This window comes from Tauraco erythrolophus, chromosome 20 (genome assembly GCF_009769465.1).
Source record: "Tauraco erythrolophus isolate bTauEry1 chromosome 20, bTauEry1.pri, whole genome shotgun sequence".
NCBI lineage: Eukaryota > Metazoa > Chordata > Aves > Musophagiformes > Musophagidae > Tauraco > Tauraco erythrolophus.
The window spans coordinates 7,325,874-7,340,713 of record NC_141484.1 but is presented as its reverse complement, the minus strand read 5'-3'; the positions used below and the strand labels follow the sequence as shown (position 1 = coordinate 7,340,713).

Below are 14,840 nucleotides of genomic sequence, written 5' to 3'. Positions count from 1 at the left end.
ATCCATCTGAGACCCTAAGGTCCAAATTAACTTGTGTGACAGTGGGTTTAGATTTTTTTTTTTTTTGACCTTCTGCACGATGGAACTCTCTGGATTTATACTTGATTGCATTACCTTGCAGTGGTGCCTACAGAAAAGGCAATATAAGATGTTTACGCAAGAGCAGCAGACTGTGCATCCAGAAAATATGGGATCTGTGTCAGAAAACTCGTCTGATCCTGCAGTGACAGGCAGCTGAGAGCTCCTGGATGATGAAATTGATGGCTAGTGCTCAGCTCTCGTGTACAGCAGCAGAGGAGGGAGATAAATCAGGGAATAAGAGAGAAATTGCAGATCATTCCTCTCCCCTGCTGTCCTCACAGACCTCTCTGTACACATCTACACACTCAAAATTCAGTAACTGCCTGGAAAGTCTTCTGCCTTAACGCTGTTGCAGACCAGAACCAAGGAGTCTCTTTTAACGTGGCGTTTATAACTCAGCAAAGTTAATCAAACGCTTTTGGTGTGTCTGGTAGAAAGCCACCTCTCACTGGCTTCTAGATCTTTGTCTAAGTCATTTTAGTATAGAAGTGGGAAAATCTTAATTTGTCTACACCTGTCAGTGTTGAAGAGGCATTTGGACAATGCCCTTAATATATGCTTTAACTTTTGGTCAGCCCTGAAGTGGTTGGGCAGTTGGACTGGATGGTCGTTGTAGGTCTCTTCCAGCTGAACTGTTCTGTTAGTTGTGAAAAATAACAGCCTGTGAAAAGTATTCTCTTCCTAACCATAAATTGTTATCATTTATCTGTATAGTGTAGCCACATTGAGTGAGCGAGTGCTTGAATGCAAAGCTCTAGGCTGTTTGGCAGCAAAAGCCAGGTGACATGATTTTGTGAAAATATTTTTTTCCTGTAGGTTTTACAGTAATGTCTCAGATCTGACCCGCCACTCGATATAACCAAACATTTGTGATTTCCGTACAGGTTATATGCCAAGAAATAAGAATTCCCACAGTCTGCCCCGTGGCTTTCCTCTGCAGAATGATTAGAATTACCTCTTTTCCTCGGAAGAAAGGAGGTTTGCAGAGCTGAGATGTAACTTAGTGACACTGAAAAGACCTGCGTGCCGTTCAGAGAGCTGCTCGGTGATGAAAACGGTGACAACAGCTTCAAAGGCAACACTGGATCACCTCCGACAGCTGCTCTGAGGTGTTCGGTGAGGGCCAAATCCTGAATTCCCGGCCCCCGGGGTTATAAAACATCTTTTCCTTGCAGGTAGCTGGAATTTAATCAGGGTTAATGTCCACCACACGCAGCGAGCTTGTTACAAGGTGCTTGCAGAGGAGGGAAAAAGGGGAGTGATGCGGGCACGGAGCGGAAAGGTGGCGGCACGGCCGGCGGAGGAGGAGCCGCGGCCGTGGGCGGAGGAAGGGATGCGGGAGGAGGGGAGGGAGGGCCGGGTTTGACAGGAGGGAGGGAGAGAGGGAGAGCCGCCGGTGCGGGGAAGGGGGATGGCGGCAGCGGCGGCGCGGGGAGGGGAGGCGGGATCGGCGGCGTGAGGGGACGGCCCTGCCCGGCCCTGCCGGAGGCCGCAGCCCCGCCGAGCCGCGCCGCACACCATGGGCAGCGCCGACTCCAAGCTCAACTTCAGGAAGGCGGTGATCCAGCTCACCACCAAGACCCAGGTGAGGGCCGCCATGTCGGGAGGTGGGGGGGGGCCGCCATGTCGGGAGGTGGGTGAGGTGAGGGGGGGCAGCCATGTCGGGAGATGCCCACCTGCTGTGAGGCGCGCCCCCCCCCCCCCCCCCCAAGCTATGAAGTGGCCGGGGGTGCTCGGAAGAGCCGAGCCCGCTGGGCTGGGAACAGCTGGGGGCCCGCGGGGCTCGGGGCGGAGGTGACAGCACCGCCGGCGGTTCGGCCATGGCCGGCTTTGGCCCGGGCGCTGGCGGTGGGGCCGTGCCTAAGGCTGCGGAGCCGATGGGGGGGTCTGGGCAAGCTGGTCCTGTCCGCCGTGTCGCGGGTGTGTGGAGGGGCGCGTAGCGCCGTGAGGCCGTGCTGTGCCTCGGACAGCGGCCGGTCCCCGGGGACAGCTGTCGGGTCTGGCAGGGCCGTGCCCGATCGCGGCACTCGCCCCCTCGGGCATCGTGCGCTTCGCTGAGCGGCGTCCTGGGGTGGCAGACGAGTCGCTGCTGGCGTGAGGGATGTCCACAGCTCCTCGTGTGTTCAGCTGCAGGTTTACATCACCGCAAGGTTTGCCAGTGCCCCCTTTTCTGTGTCTTTTTTTTTTTTTTTTTTCCGCTGAATAATTGGTGGAGAATCCTGCCCTGTTTTTGGGGGTAATAGCCGATTGAAAGGCCAACCATGCTGTTGGGTGAGTTTTTTTGCAGCAGAAGCAGCTTCCATCTGTGACCTGTGAAATAATGTTTTATTTTTGTAGGCTGTAGAAATGAAGGAATTAAGTGAAAAGAAGTCAGGGCTATGTATAGGGAAGGTGATTGCCCAGAGGTCCAACAGATGTTGCTTATGTCCTGGGAGCTAGTTTAGTTTGTGTCTTAAATTGGGAGCCCAGCAGCAGCACACGGGCAGAAAATTAGTAGACTGTCCTTCTGTTTAAGGAACAGAGATTTTGCTCTGTTGAGATATCACATCACATATTTAATGATAGGGAATGAATTCAGAAGAAAAGGGTATGGATGCAAAGGGGTAAAGAGCAATAGGAGAAAATTTGTGAGAACTCAAGAGATGAAGACTAGGACTGGGAAATGAATTATAGAAAGAAAGGCTGGAAGAAATCATGTTTATGCTTTGTAAAGCAGTATCACTTCTATCTGCATCGCTCAGAAATGGCTTTTGTGAACATGTTCTTAGAAACCTCCAATTGTGGATGTTCCACTACATCCCCAGGCAAAAAGAGAAGTGGGATAAATTAACATTTGAAGGGATTCTTCCAAAGTGTCTTCTGGATGCCAGGTAGTTCAGAGTGCCTTCAGCTTTGGACTGTTCTTCTTCCACTGGGAAACATTCTTGCAAAGTGAGATGGGGGGGGTTTGAAATTAAGCCCATAGGGATACTCTCAGTTTACTGTTCACAGAGAAAATCCTGTATGAGGCAATCCTTCATATCGCCAGCCAAGAAGAGAGTGCTCCCCTCCCCCAGTTTATTGACGTGTGTAATGAAAGAAGGTTCACTGGGGCCCCGAATAATGGAAGGAGAAAAAGCTTCATTCTTGGCTGGGTTCACTTCACATCTTTGTGGTCTAGGTGAGACTAACTGCCATGTGGAAAAAGGGTGGGGTGTTGGCGCTCCCATATTTACATACCGTAGAAGGGCACTGGTGTTTGCTTGTGCAGGATGCGTGACTGGACTCTCCCGGAGCCTTCTGAGCCGGTACCAGCAGCAACCTCCCTGTAACCTCCTAGTCCATGAGACCCTTGATTTCAGACCAGGCTGCGATAATGGGTGGAGACAAATCCCCACTTCAAAGCTATTGGCTCAAAATACACTTTGCTTTCTCAGCAGCGTGTCTCCTTTTTTTCAGCCTTCTCCTCTGACATTAGGTAGCTGGACAAATAGATTTTCGTCAAGTCATCGGTAACATGAAACCGTGAGCGTAGTAACGCACTATGCGGTGTTTCCTAAGGCTCTGATGGAAGGAAAGGGTTGAGGAGAAAGCACTCTTCACTCTCTGGTGAAGGTTCAGAGTTGATACCAAAGTTAGATTTTTCCTAAAAATAAATTCTTATAATCTCTTAAGCTTTCATTAATTAAAAAATATGAGCTTTCCCATGTGAACATTTTAAAAGAAATTAGATAAATCTGTGAAGAACATAACACTCGAATGCTTGTAGCACATGTGGAGCACAGAACTTGAAAGTTGAACCAAGTCTAGACACAAATGAAACTGACTTAACTGATTTTTTTAGTTGTCAAAGAGACACTCTGAAGGTGTAAGAGTATTGAAAAAGAAAAATCACTTCAGAATGATTTCAGTGATTAAAAAAGGGCAGTAATACCAGAAGGAAAGAATTAATTTACACTATAGATGTGTATTTATAGTCACATATGGAGAAATGGGCTTTAGGATTTTTATGTGATATGTATATATTACATTACATTGCACACCTTTAAAATGATAAGGCCCACTCTTTTAATAGTAAAACAGGTGTGCTTTATCATAGAAAATGTGCGAGCCCTCCCAGATTGCCCATAAAAATACTGTCTGCTTAACAGGTGAAGGGAAACATAGATTGTGAGTATGACAGCTGCTGTGGCAGAGCAGAGAGCTGAAGCTGGGAGTCTTAACTGCTGGGGAAACACACTTTCTCAGCCAGTTGGCAAGTAAACAATTCCTGCAAGCAACTGACTGGAAGATAAGAAATTTTGATCTTGTGAACCAGCTTGTTATATTTGGATGCTAGCTATGCCTCTGCTTTTAAAGAGGCAGGAAGGATTAAACACCAGGGACAAACTCCGGTCCTTTCTTTATTCCTGATGTGCAAATGCAGTAGCACAACAGGCTGTTCATTTGAGGCTGATGAAAGTACATCTCGTGCTCAGAGAGAGGTTGGTTTCTGGTAACCTGTTCCTGATAATACTCAAGCCTGATTCAAGTATCCAAGTCTCTCAGGTTGATCAAAAGAAACGTTGTTGTCATAAAGCAAAGCTGTAACTAACAGTTCACCCAGCTGACTTTTGTCCTAGGCTTTCCCTGCCAGAGTTCCACAAATCTCATTTTCCAGTTTCCTTTGCAACACGATCTCTGCTGTGGGAGCGGAGAACTGGAGACAGACTCGTACGGAGCCTCTCCTTGATTCTGCACTGCTGACCACAAAGATCCTATAGGAAAAATTACTATTGCTCTGAAATTTGTGTGGAGCTGCTGTCCTTGGCAGCAGGAACGAAGTCTTGCTCGTTATTAACGTTTTGAATAAATCTGCCCTCAGACTTTCCTTTTGCACGGTGGCTCACAAAGAGGTACTACAAAAGTGTGTGAATTGCCTCAAACTGATCCACTGGCTCTGCAGGGTTGCCTGATCTTCTAGAGCTCAATCAAGAGCTGCGTGAATGGCTCTGTGGTCGTTAGACTCCATGGTTCTGCCTCGTTTGGGGTGGAAATGAGCATGCTGTTACGTATTATCTGAGCTTGCCTAGTACTGGCTAGAAACCCTGGTGAGGGATGAGACCCCTGCTCTGCTGTCAAGTCCCAGAAAAAGGAGAGTCCTTGCCCCAAGTGCGTCACTGTCTCGGCTGGTGGGATGCTCAGTTGGTGCATTGGCAAGAAGCAAAAGGAGAATGCAGTGAGCAAGACTAGCGGCTGCTTGGCCCCTTGATTCTTGGCTGGTGATTTGCAGAAACCTCAGAATTGGTTTAAGGACAGTCCCTGGCAGGGACATGTTGCAGGAATTGTTGGGAACGGGCATTCAATGTAAAGGTGTAAGTGCAGAGAGCTCTTGGTTGGGAGGAGGGTGCAAACACTCACCCTGCCTGGGTGTGTGAGGGGCTGTATCGGAACAAGAAAGCGAAGGCGGTACTAGCGTCAGGCTGAGGACAGTAAGGAATGGGGGGAGGCTGTGCCTTGGGACCTTTTCCTGTTTATAGGACAGAGTCAGCTCAGCTCTGTTTTCCTGTTCCCTGTGACGTATCCTGTTTGCCTGGTGTTTGCCTGCTCAGGGCTGTGATTCTCCATTCAGTAACTGGTGAGATGCTTGCAAACTGAGTGTCTTCCTTTTCTGACTCCTGCAGTGTGTGTGCGTGGTGTGCTCTAAAGAACCTGAAACCCAACATTTATAAGTATTGGGAAATAAAGACTGGAAGTGTCCAGTAGGACTGGTTCCACCTTTGTGTGGCCAGAGTGCAGGTGGGAGGTCTTTACACCTCGCCCAGGTGAGCTGAAGGCAAAAGTCTCCCTCCTTGCCCCCTCTGAGATGTCACATCGCCTCAGCTCTGCCCAGTGTGTTCTCAGCAACCTCTCTGTGCTGCAGTTGTCTCTTCCCTTTGCTGCGAAGACCTTGGTTCGGGCAGCAGCGTCTCTCTCTGCCAGTTGGCTCTGTAAATGGCCAGCCTCCGCCGCGGCGGGTCAGGAACTTCCTTTGCTCTCCAGACGTGCCGGTTGTGTTTCCAGAGTAGAGTTGAGCTACCGATCCCTTGATTCTTGTGGCAATGATGAAGTTCTCGTTCTCATTGCACCGCGGGTGCAGAGCTGGTCACCTGCACTGTGCTGGAGGAACATCAGGCTCGCTCTTATCTGTGCTGCAGCTCTTTCACCAAGAGAGAACACATCTGTGCTGATCTGGAGGATCTGGAGCGGCCCCAGCTCACAACATTGCTGGTGAGGATTCAGCTGCTCGTGAGCTCTTCTGGCTAAAGCACTGTCAAGGCTAGCTGCAGGATTTGTTACGGCAGCATGTGCAACACCAACACTTGTAACTAAATCTTAATGTTTCTGAATGAAGATAACCATGACTGGTGAACAAGACTGTTGTAGGTCTCTGTATTTCCCATATGCAGATACAGGCTGCTGGGTGAGCTCAGCATGAGGAAATGAATATTTAGATCCCCAGAGATGCTGTGTGCAGAGTACAATCAGCTTAAAAACATCCAGTAATGTTCTATCAAGGAGATGAATATTATGTGGATCGAGTGGCTTCATGATGCCAGACAGTTAATTAAAACAGGGGGGCTGTGGGGATGTGAGTGACTCAATACTGAATCCGTGTCCTGGGATTGTACACAGGATACCATCTGTTGGATGAAGACCTGACTTGCTGCAGCTATTAAAAATGACAGAAACGGTGTTTTACTGTAATGCCAAGATGGCAGTCGTGACATTAATGTGGCTGCAGCATCCAATGTTGCAGCTTTAGTACTTGCTGCTACGCTCCTCTACCTCCATGTAATTTTACTCGGAGACCATGTTCTTCAATGCGTCTTAGCTGTTGTGTTGCCATCTGTAAAATAGCGGCTGTGTTCAAACTCTGAGGAGGCCTCAGGCTAGCAGGAGGTAAAGGGATCTGTGTCTGCTGGAGGGAAATGGTTTCCTCCTTCCCTTCTAGATGAGAGTGAAGCCCATTATTTATGCATGATCTCCAATTAGCAGCAATTGCTGCTCTCTGTTGTTGGTGGGAGTGGCTGTGGCAGGCAGCCAGCAGGTATATGTGGCAATTATGTGTGCGGTTGTGGTATGTGGTTTGAAAGGGGATGTAGGAAGTGTAGGACGTTTCGTGCATTACATATGTCAGATTTCCAAATACTTGGCTCTTTTTGAGGAGTGTAATTAGAGATGAGATTTGCAAAATAGCTTTTCTTCCATTTAAGTGTTTCATGCCCAGGTTACAAAGAGCACAGCTCCTTCAAACTCTCAGGAAGATGAAAGTCAGGCTGTAAACACTCGGCTGTTCCTACAGATCCCCTCTGAGGAGCTGTGGTCTTGAACCCTTTGGAAAAAGTTGCTCTTCCCTTGGAAAGGGGTTTGGTGGAAATGTGCTTTGGAGGCCAGGTGATAAAATGAAGAGTGTTTCAGCACTAGAACAGAGTGCTAGAAGATGTCTAAACATGTATGTTGTGGTTGTTTTTTTTCTGGTTTTGTTTTTAAAGACTGGGGAGTCACTTGGCCTGATTCATTACATGGCTGGAAGGACCAGGACAAGCAATAAGCAGCCTCTGTGGCACTGGAGCGTGAAGGAAGAGAGCTGCAGGGCAGTAACCTGCTATACCAGTTTGGGGAGTGGGCTGCCTGCCTGCCCCTCTGACTTTTTGGCCTTTGGGTGATAGTGACACGTCACCTGCTTGCAGAGTCTGGCTGTTAATTCCAGAGGTGATGGCAAAGGAGGAAATGCAGCACTTGGTGTCAGAGCTGTGAATGAGCTGTTCTCAGAGTCATGTCTTGGCTCCATTTAGAAACAGCATAGAGCTGGGCACGTTTTCTGCCTACTACAGCAGAGCTCAGAGTGGGCAGGAATTGTTTAAGTTAAACACTCATTCATATTTTTTGCCCCTTTCCGATCTGACGTGGTAGACCCACCCACGGGGCTGATTATCACAGTGAGAGCTGCTGTTTGCTTTAGAGCTGCTGGACATTGCAGGCAGGATGCTGCCCCTTGCCAAGGGCTGGGGGTGCTCGGGCAGGTGGCTTTTCTGACCTGCCGAAAGTGCCACCATGCCTCAGCACCGCTGGGGAAACTCCTCTGGAAAAGCTTCCCTTTTCCTCTTCTGACTGAAACTGTGGATCCTCTCTTTTGCACTGCTCAGCATAAATACACATGTATTTATCTCACTTCTGTAGCAGGACGCTTGGGCTGGATGAACACTTCCAGCCTTGTTTGGGCAATGCCTGTCTCTCGGCAAGTATCTGCATTTAGATGGGAAGAGCTGTGCTCAGTTCCAGGCTGGATGAAAAGTTAAGTCTTTCCTGGTTGTTCAAAGCTCCCAGGCTTTGCATGGCTGAGATGTTGTGTAATGGAGGTGCCTTCTTGTTCAGCAAACAGTGCTGGTGTTTTCACCTTTTGAGGAGTGGCAGGTCATTGCCGTGCTTCCGCAGGGTTGGAGGCACCGCTGGCCCTGTGTGTCTGAGCCTCCGCTTCACCTTGAGTGGCCAGCGCTGCTCTCTGGCTCTGCAAAGCCATAAAGGGCAAAGCGAGGTCCAGTCTGCTTTGTTCAGCCACATATAACCTGACTCCCAGGTTGTCATCATTGTTAGTTTGATTTCTGAGTTGGTGCCACGCTGTCAGGAGGAAGCTGGGGGAAATAACACTGGGACTCTGCAGCTGGCTGTACAGCGTTATCTTTCCAGCTGCAGTGTGGCAAACAGACTGTCCTTGTGGCCAGCATCCCTAGCACTGGGCTTTCAGGGGGCATTTGAGGAGAATCCTTGTTCTCTCACTGTGAAAAAGGGACAACAGTGCTGGTAAAAGAGGGAGTTGTCTGCACCTGGAGCCAGAAAAGGTAATGGGGAGAGGTATGTTCCCAGACATGCGGGATGGGCTTCTCAGACCGCAGGTCTGAAATGGATTGCTTTCTTTTGGTATCTCAGCCTCCTCCTTCCATCTTCCTCTTTGAATTGCACACAGTGCTTTTTAAGAACAAAGCCTTGGCAGTGACCGGCTGCACTGAGTCCAGCTCCTCATAAATATTTGATTCAGAAAGATCAATTCCGTTGCATCCGTAAGTGCTTTGCGGTGGGTCTTTCGGTTCCGTGGGTCTATTCGTGCCCTAATGTGAGGTGTGTCCCTGGTTGCTTCCTTGAGACTTTTGGTTACAACAGAAGTAATTTCAGTGCATGCTCAGGGCATCCTTGGCTTGCTCTGAAGGGGACAGAGTGAAGGACAGCAGCCTGGCCCATGCATGTTGGTACAGACCTTGTAATACATACCCTCGGTTGCAGACAAGCAGGAGGCCTCATGTATGTTTTAACTCCGTGAAAGAATTGGATAGTCCCAGTCTGATGCAGTTGGTCACATAAATATCTTGCTGCTCACCCTCTTGCTGAGGGTGTGTTGTTTAGGAGATCAAGTCTACCAAAGCCCTGGTAACAAAAGTTGAGATATAAACCCAGTGCTAGTATGTTTTATTTAGCCTCTTCTGTTCTCTGCCAACAGTGGCATGGTCCTGTTCCCAAGCCAGGCATAATCACTGATGTTTGGACCTCACAGAATGATAGCTCTGCATATGTAACCTTGTTTGTCTCTCCACAGCCCGTGGAGGCAACAGATGATGCTTTTTGGGACCAATTCTGGGCAGACACAGCCACTTCAGTGCAGGATGTCTTTGCCCTTGTACCAGCTGCAGAGATTCGAGCAGTGAGAGAAGAATCCCCTTCAAACTTGGCAACTTTGTGTTATAAGGTAAGGATGGTGCTGCCTTCTTCCTTGGTACTGTGCTTGTAGCGGGCTGTCCCTGGATCAGTAGTGCTGTGGCTCCTGAGGGGAGGCAGGTACCATATTATTTCCTTGCACTGCATGCTGTGCTTCCTGATGATGACTCTCAGCCCTTCCTCTCTTGGTTTAGCACAGACCACGGCTGGCAGCTGCTCGCTTTGGAGCCTTTTTCCTCTTGTCCCCTCTGTGTCTCACCATGCCCTCTTGGGTCTTGCCTGCTGTGTAAAGTGCTTCCTACTTGGGTGACTTTGTACCAAGCTGCATATTTGTGGCGAGGCTGAAACATCCGATTCCCTGTCTGCGTCTAATTGCTCCTCACTGTGTATCAGTCTGGCTTCAAGCTCACAGATCCCAGAGGGATGTGGAGTTTGTCACTGTAAAAGTGCTTGGATGAAGTTTGAGGGAAATCCTAAGACTTTTCTTCCTTCTGCTGCGACATCAGAACATCCCTGATGCTGCTTCTGATGTTGTCACGTCCTTAATAGCAGCACAAGGGACATTGACTCACGTTTCCTACCCTGCCAGGTTTGGCAAATTGTCAAGCTGGTGAGCAGCAGCTGATGCTGCTCAGGGAACAGTCCAAGACTTTTTCTGCCTGGGAAAGTGCAGGTGTTAATAATGCACCTGATTTGAGCCATGCAAAGAGTAGCCTTGAATTTGTAGTGTTGGAAATGTTTGGAATGGCATTTTCCCAGTTTTAGATGGTTGTTGTCCTGTTTTCCTTTCCTGCTCTACAAAATGTGATTGAGACCCACTGAATCATGCTGAAGGTACCTCTGACTGGGAATTGTGCCTTGGACAGATGCCTGTAGTGGATACTTGAGAAAGAACACAAAAATTAGGAGAAATGGAATGGTTCTTCCCTAATGCTGGTACTCCTGGCTTCTGGCAATCAGCAGCTTGGGAATCGAGAAGGGCTGAGGAGACCTGTACTGACCACATAACCCGTTTGTCTCTGTGTCCTCTTTCCCCCCAAACCAAGACTAAAATATGGGCTGTTCTCCCTGTTGGAAACAGATCTATTGGGAGACCTGGTCGCTGCAGGGCTATTTATCCAGGAGCCCTAGGTGTTGGGATATCGCAGTGAGAGGAGCCTGTGGGCTCCTGCAGTGCTTTTGCCAAGCTGCGTGCCCTGACCTGTGCCAGGTGCAATGTGCCACTGGTCTTAGCAATGCTGCGTGTTCATGGAGAGCACAAAGGCATGGCTGAAATGTCATTTGCAGTTGTGGCTGGAGACTCAGACTGTACAGAGTCATAAATGCGCCCGAAAAAACGGTCAAGCTCAGTCACAGAGTAGTGTGTGGACTGTCTGAGACTACACAAACAGCATTGAAATACCCATTAAGGCGATGACGCAGGCTGGCAGAGTCAGTGGCCCAGACAGTCTGCTATGAAATTAAGCAGGGACACATGACCTCATGAATTAAAAAGCAGCAAGGTGAATCCTTGGTAAATGTTTTGGCTTTCATTCCCCCTCTGTTTCCCCTTGGGATCAGGGAAGAAGAGCGAGTGGGTTCAGCTTCTCGGGGAAGGAGCTGCCTTTTTCTATCTGCGGATAAAACCTCCGGCCGCTGCCTCTTGGGACTATGGTTGCTGCCTGGCAAGACCCACCTCCTAGTCTGAAAAACCCGGCGTGACTGTCTCCATTAGCAGTTTCAGTAGTGACTGGAAGGACTGCAGAGACTCAGCCCCGAAGCTCTTTCCAGAGCAGCAGACCTATTCTCAGGGTACCTTAATAGTCACAGACAGCAGCTTAGCTCCCGCCTCCCGAGTCAGGAGAGATCCCTGCTGCAATCACAGCAGCACATACGGATCTGTCAGATTTTGTGTGTTTCAGTGCAATCTTCCCCTGCCAGTGCCTCACACCATGCAGCACAGCGCTGCTGCCTCGGTTCTGCCCGCATCTCGTGTACCTGATGCGGCTGATTAATCTGATCTGCTCTTGGCAGTGTGTGGTGTCATGGAGCAGTGCTGGAAGGAGCCTTCTGGTGCTCTGGTTGTCTGTCTCACATGGCACAACACGTGTGCAGCATGGATTAGCCCTGATGCGTGAGGTCTCTTGCAGCAGGACAGTAGAAATTCAAGAAGATGAGTTTAAGATCATTAACCCTATTTCTGCAGTGTTTCAAACAGCAACAGCACCTGTACCGTTGAATTCGGGGAAAATGGGCTCCAAGAGCTGCTTATAACTCCATGTGAGGGTGTCACCAACAGGATAGACCTGCCCAACTCTTGCTGACTTGTGTCCAGGCTAACGCTACCTGTCTTGGTTTTGTTTCCTTCAGGCCGTGGAGAAGCTGGTGCAGGGAGCAGAGAGTGGCTGCCACACGGAGAAGGAGAGGCAAATCGTCCTGAACTGCTGCCGGCTCCTCACTCGTATCCTGCCTTACATCTTCGAGGACCCAGACTGGAGAGGTTTCTTCTGGTCAACTGTCCCTGGGGCTGGCCGAGGAGGGGTCTGTCTCTTGGCACTTATTTGTCTTTCTGGAGGGTGAAGGCGAGGCTGTGGCGAGGAGACCCTGTATACTTTTAGGGGCAACTTTATTCCAGTTATTTCTGTTTGGTCAGAAATTAGGTGGCACCTTCTAAGTCCTTTTCCTCCCTTTGAGTCTTGCTGCTTTTTCTTTCACCTTCAGCTGCTGTTTAGTGCAGGTTCCTGCATCATCTGAATATTTCACTTGGGTGTGTAGCTGTGGGAGAGCACTGGTATGTGAGGGAAGGCTTCTCCATTATAACTGAAGGTGTGAATCGAAACAAACATGAGAGTGGTACTAAAGGCTGTATGACTTTCTAAAACTGAAATGACCTGATTCCGTTAACTGAACTTGATTTAAGATTCAAGTCAAACTGAAAGAGTGTTGTTTCCACTGATTTTACAATGTCACATTTAAAGCAAATAGTGCCGAAGAAGCTGTCAGCATCATGACTCAATACCCTGCTTATGAGTTGAGTGATACAGTTTTAAGCAGAGCCTAGCCTGATAGGTGAAGCCCACAACTGAGCAAGGATGGTTAAAGAGTTAGATTTAAAGAATTAGGTGTTGTTTCTGGCTCTGTCAGTGATGTGTATAACCTTAGGGGAGTCTCTGAACCTCGCTACGTGTGAAAGTGCTTGAGGATCTCCTGCACGTAGGAGAAATAGTGTTGCAAGCACAGTTGAGTTAGGCCAGGAATTTACCTGCTTGCTCCCTCAGCAGCTCCCTGCTCTGTGCATAGAGAGCACTCTGCTACGAGTTTCTGAATCTGCAGGTCAGTGCGGCTGTGCTGCAGAGCGTGGTTTCCCCTGAGCATTAAGTGTACTGCAGTATTTTTGGGGAAGGTTATAAAGGATTGGCAGTAGTTGTACCTTGGTACAAACCTTGCACCTTGCGCTGTCTCTGCCTGTCACCTCTAATCTATTTCACCTGAGGCTACTTCAAGGGGAAGTTCTGTGTGGTGGAAAGAGAAGTCTTTGCTATGTTATGTGATCTGTGTGGTTGGGAGGGTGGTGTTTGTCCACCCTTTCATCCCTGCAGGGGCCAGGAAGCACTGGAGAGGCTTAACAATGGAGGAGCTAGTTTTGGGAAGGAACACACGGGGTGCCTAGTACTCTGATCCAGCCAGGCTTCTGTTACAACTGTTTTTCCACCTTGTTCAGCAGTTGGAGGAAAGAGTTCCTCAGCCTTAGAGTGGTGGGGTCACCCCAAGGCAATCCCGTCCAGTGCATACGTGCTGAATTTGGGAGCTCTCCTACTGCATTGTGTCTCCTGACTGTCAGTGGAGCTGTTGTGGTCCAGGGTGCTCCATCATTTTACCATGTGCAGAAGCAGCTGTAAGGCTGGCTGAGCTGTCTGGCAGGAGATAACATGAAACCCTGAGACAACAGGGAAGGTGGGGTCGTGCCTCATCTAGGGGCAACTGCTTTTCTGTCTGAAGACCGATTTCTCCCTGGGAAGTGAAGGGGAAGATGGTGGTATGCCTGGACCATTAGTAAATATCTCTGCAATTATCCTTTGTCTCCTCCATGATGCAGTGATGGATGGCAGAGCTCCTGGAGCATGAGTGCCTTCCTCCTGTAAGAGAGTCTGTATTGTGTACAGATCTATTGGTTTGTTATGTGTTACCCATTTTGGGTGTGGTGGTACCCAGAGCCTGCAGGGACTTTTTCTGGCAGCCAAGACAATGCTAGCAAAGATCATTCTTGGAGAAAAAAATCCCCTTGGACACTAATGCTTGTCATTTTATCTCTGACTGCAAGCTCAAGTACAAGCATCTTTGCTGTGCTGGCACCATCCATCCTCTCCGAGCCTCTCCTTACATCCGGGATCTGTTAGTAGTGTTCCTGCTGTCGCTGAGACAGACGTCAGAGCCGCACAGGCAATTATCTCCGTTAGCTGCCTGCTGTGATTTAAGAGCCGTGTGTCGTGCACAGGCTGACAGAGGCCTGGCTGAGATAGATAAGCTCCTGCCATTCCTGCTCCCTGCCTTTCCCTCCAGCACCAGTGTGTGGTGGGGAAGGCCTCCCATCCAGGATGCTGTTTGACAGGGAAGATCTGGCAAGGTTTCCTGTGGCAAAGGCTGCAGAGGAGTAGCCATGCATGATTCGAGTGATTGCTTTAAACACTGGAGATGGCACAATCCCCTCTGCTGTCATGCTTGCTCTGCCATGGCAGGCTGAGGCAGCCCCTTGCTGAGCATAGTGCACGTGGCCTCTCCTGGCCTGTCACCTCCAGTTCTGGGCAGCCTGTGCTGGACTTTGAGAGGTTTTACACCTTATTGCTGCTGGCTGGCTTCTTGTTGCTGTCTCTGTGCACCATCCAAATCACTCTCCTTCATAACTGTAAAACCCTCTTCTCTTTAAATGTTTCCCTTTCCTTTTGTTTTCAGTAAGTCAGGCACCTCCACGTGGCAAGGTCCAGTTTTACTCTTCTGTTTCCCTGACATCTCTAAGCCTTTGTCTGCTCAGTTTGATGTCATTAAAGAGCTTGCTCCTATTTAGTCATCACCTT

General features: G+C 49.1%; 1 protein-coding gene across 4 annotated transcripts in view; it reads left to right on the top strand.

Annotated features, from left to right (window-relative positions):
• Positions 1-1,600: 1,600 nt before the first annotated feature.
• The window catches only part of HID1 (HID1 domain containing), a 28,978-nt gene continuing 15,738 nt past the window's right edge, over positions 1,601-14,840 (top strand). For all 4 annotated transcript variants that reach the window (XM_086624138.1, XM_086624137.1, XM_086624135.1 and 1 more), the window contains exons 1-3: positions 1,601-1,666; positions 9,671-9,820; positions 12,139-12,309. In XM_086624138.1, the coding sequence (XP_086480264.1) occupies positions 1,601-1,666; positions 9,671-9,820; positions 12,139-12,309 (387 nt within the window). The remainder of the gene's footprint in view (positions 1,667-9,670; positions 9,821-12,138; positions 12,310-14,840) is intronic.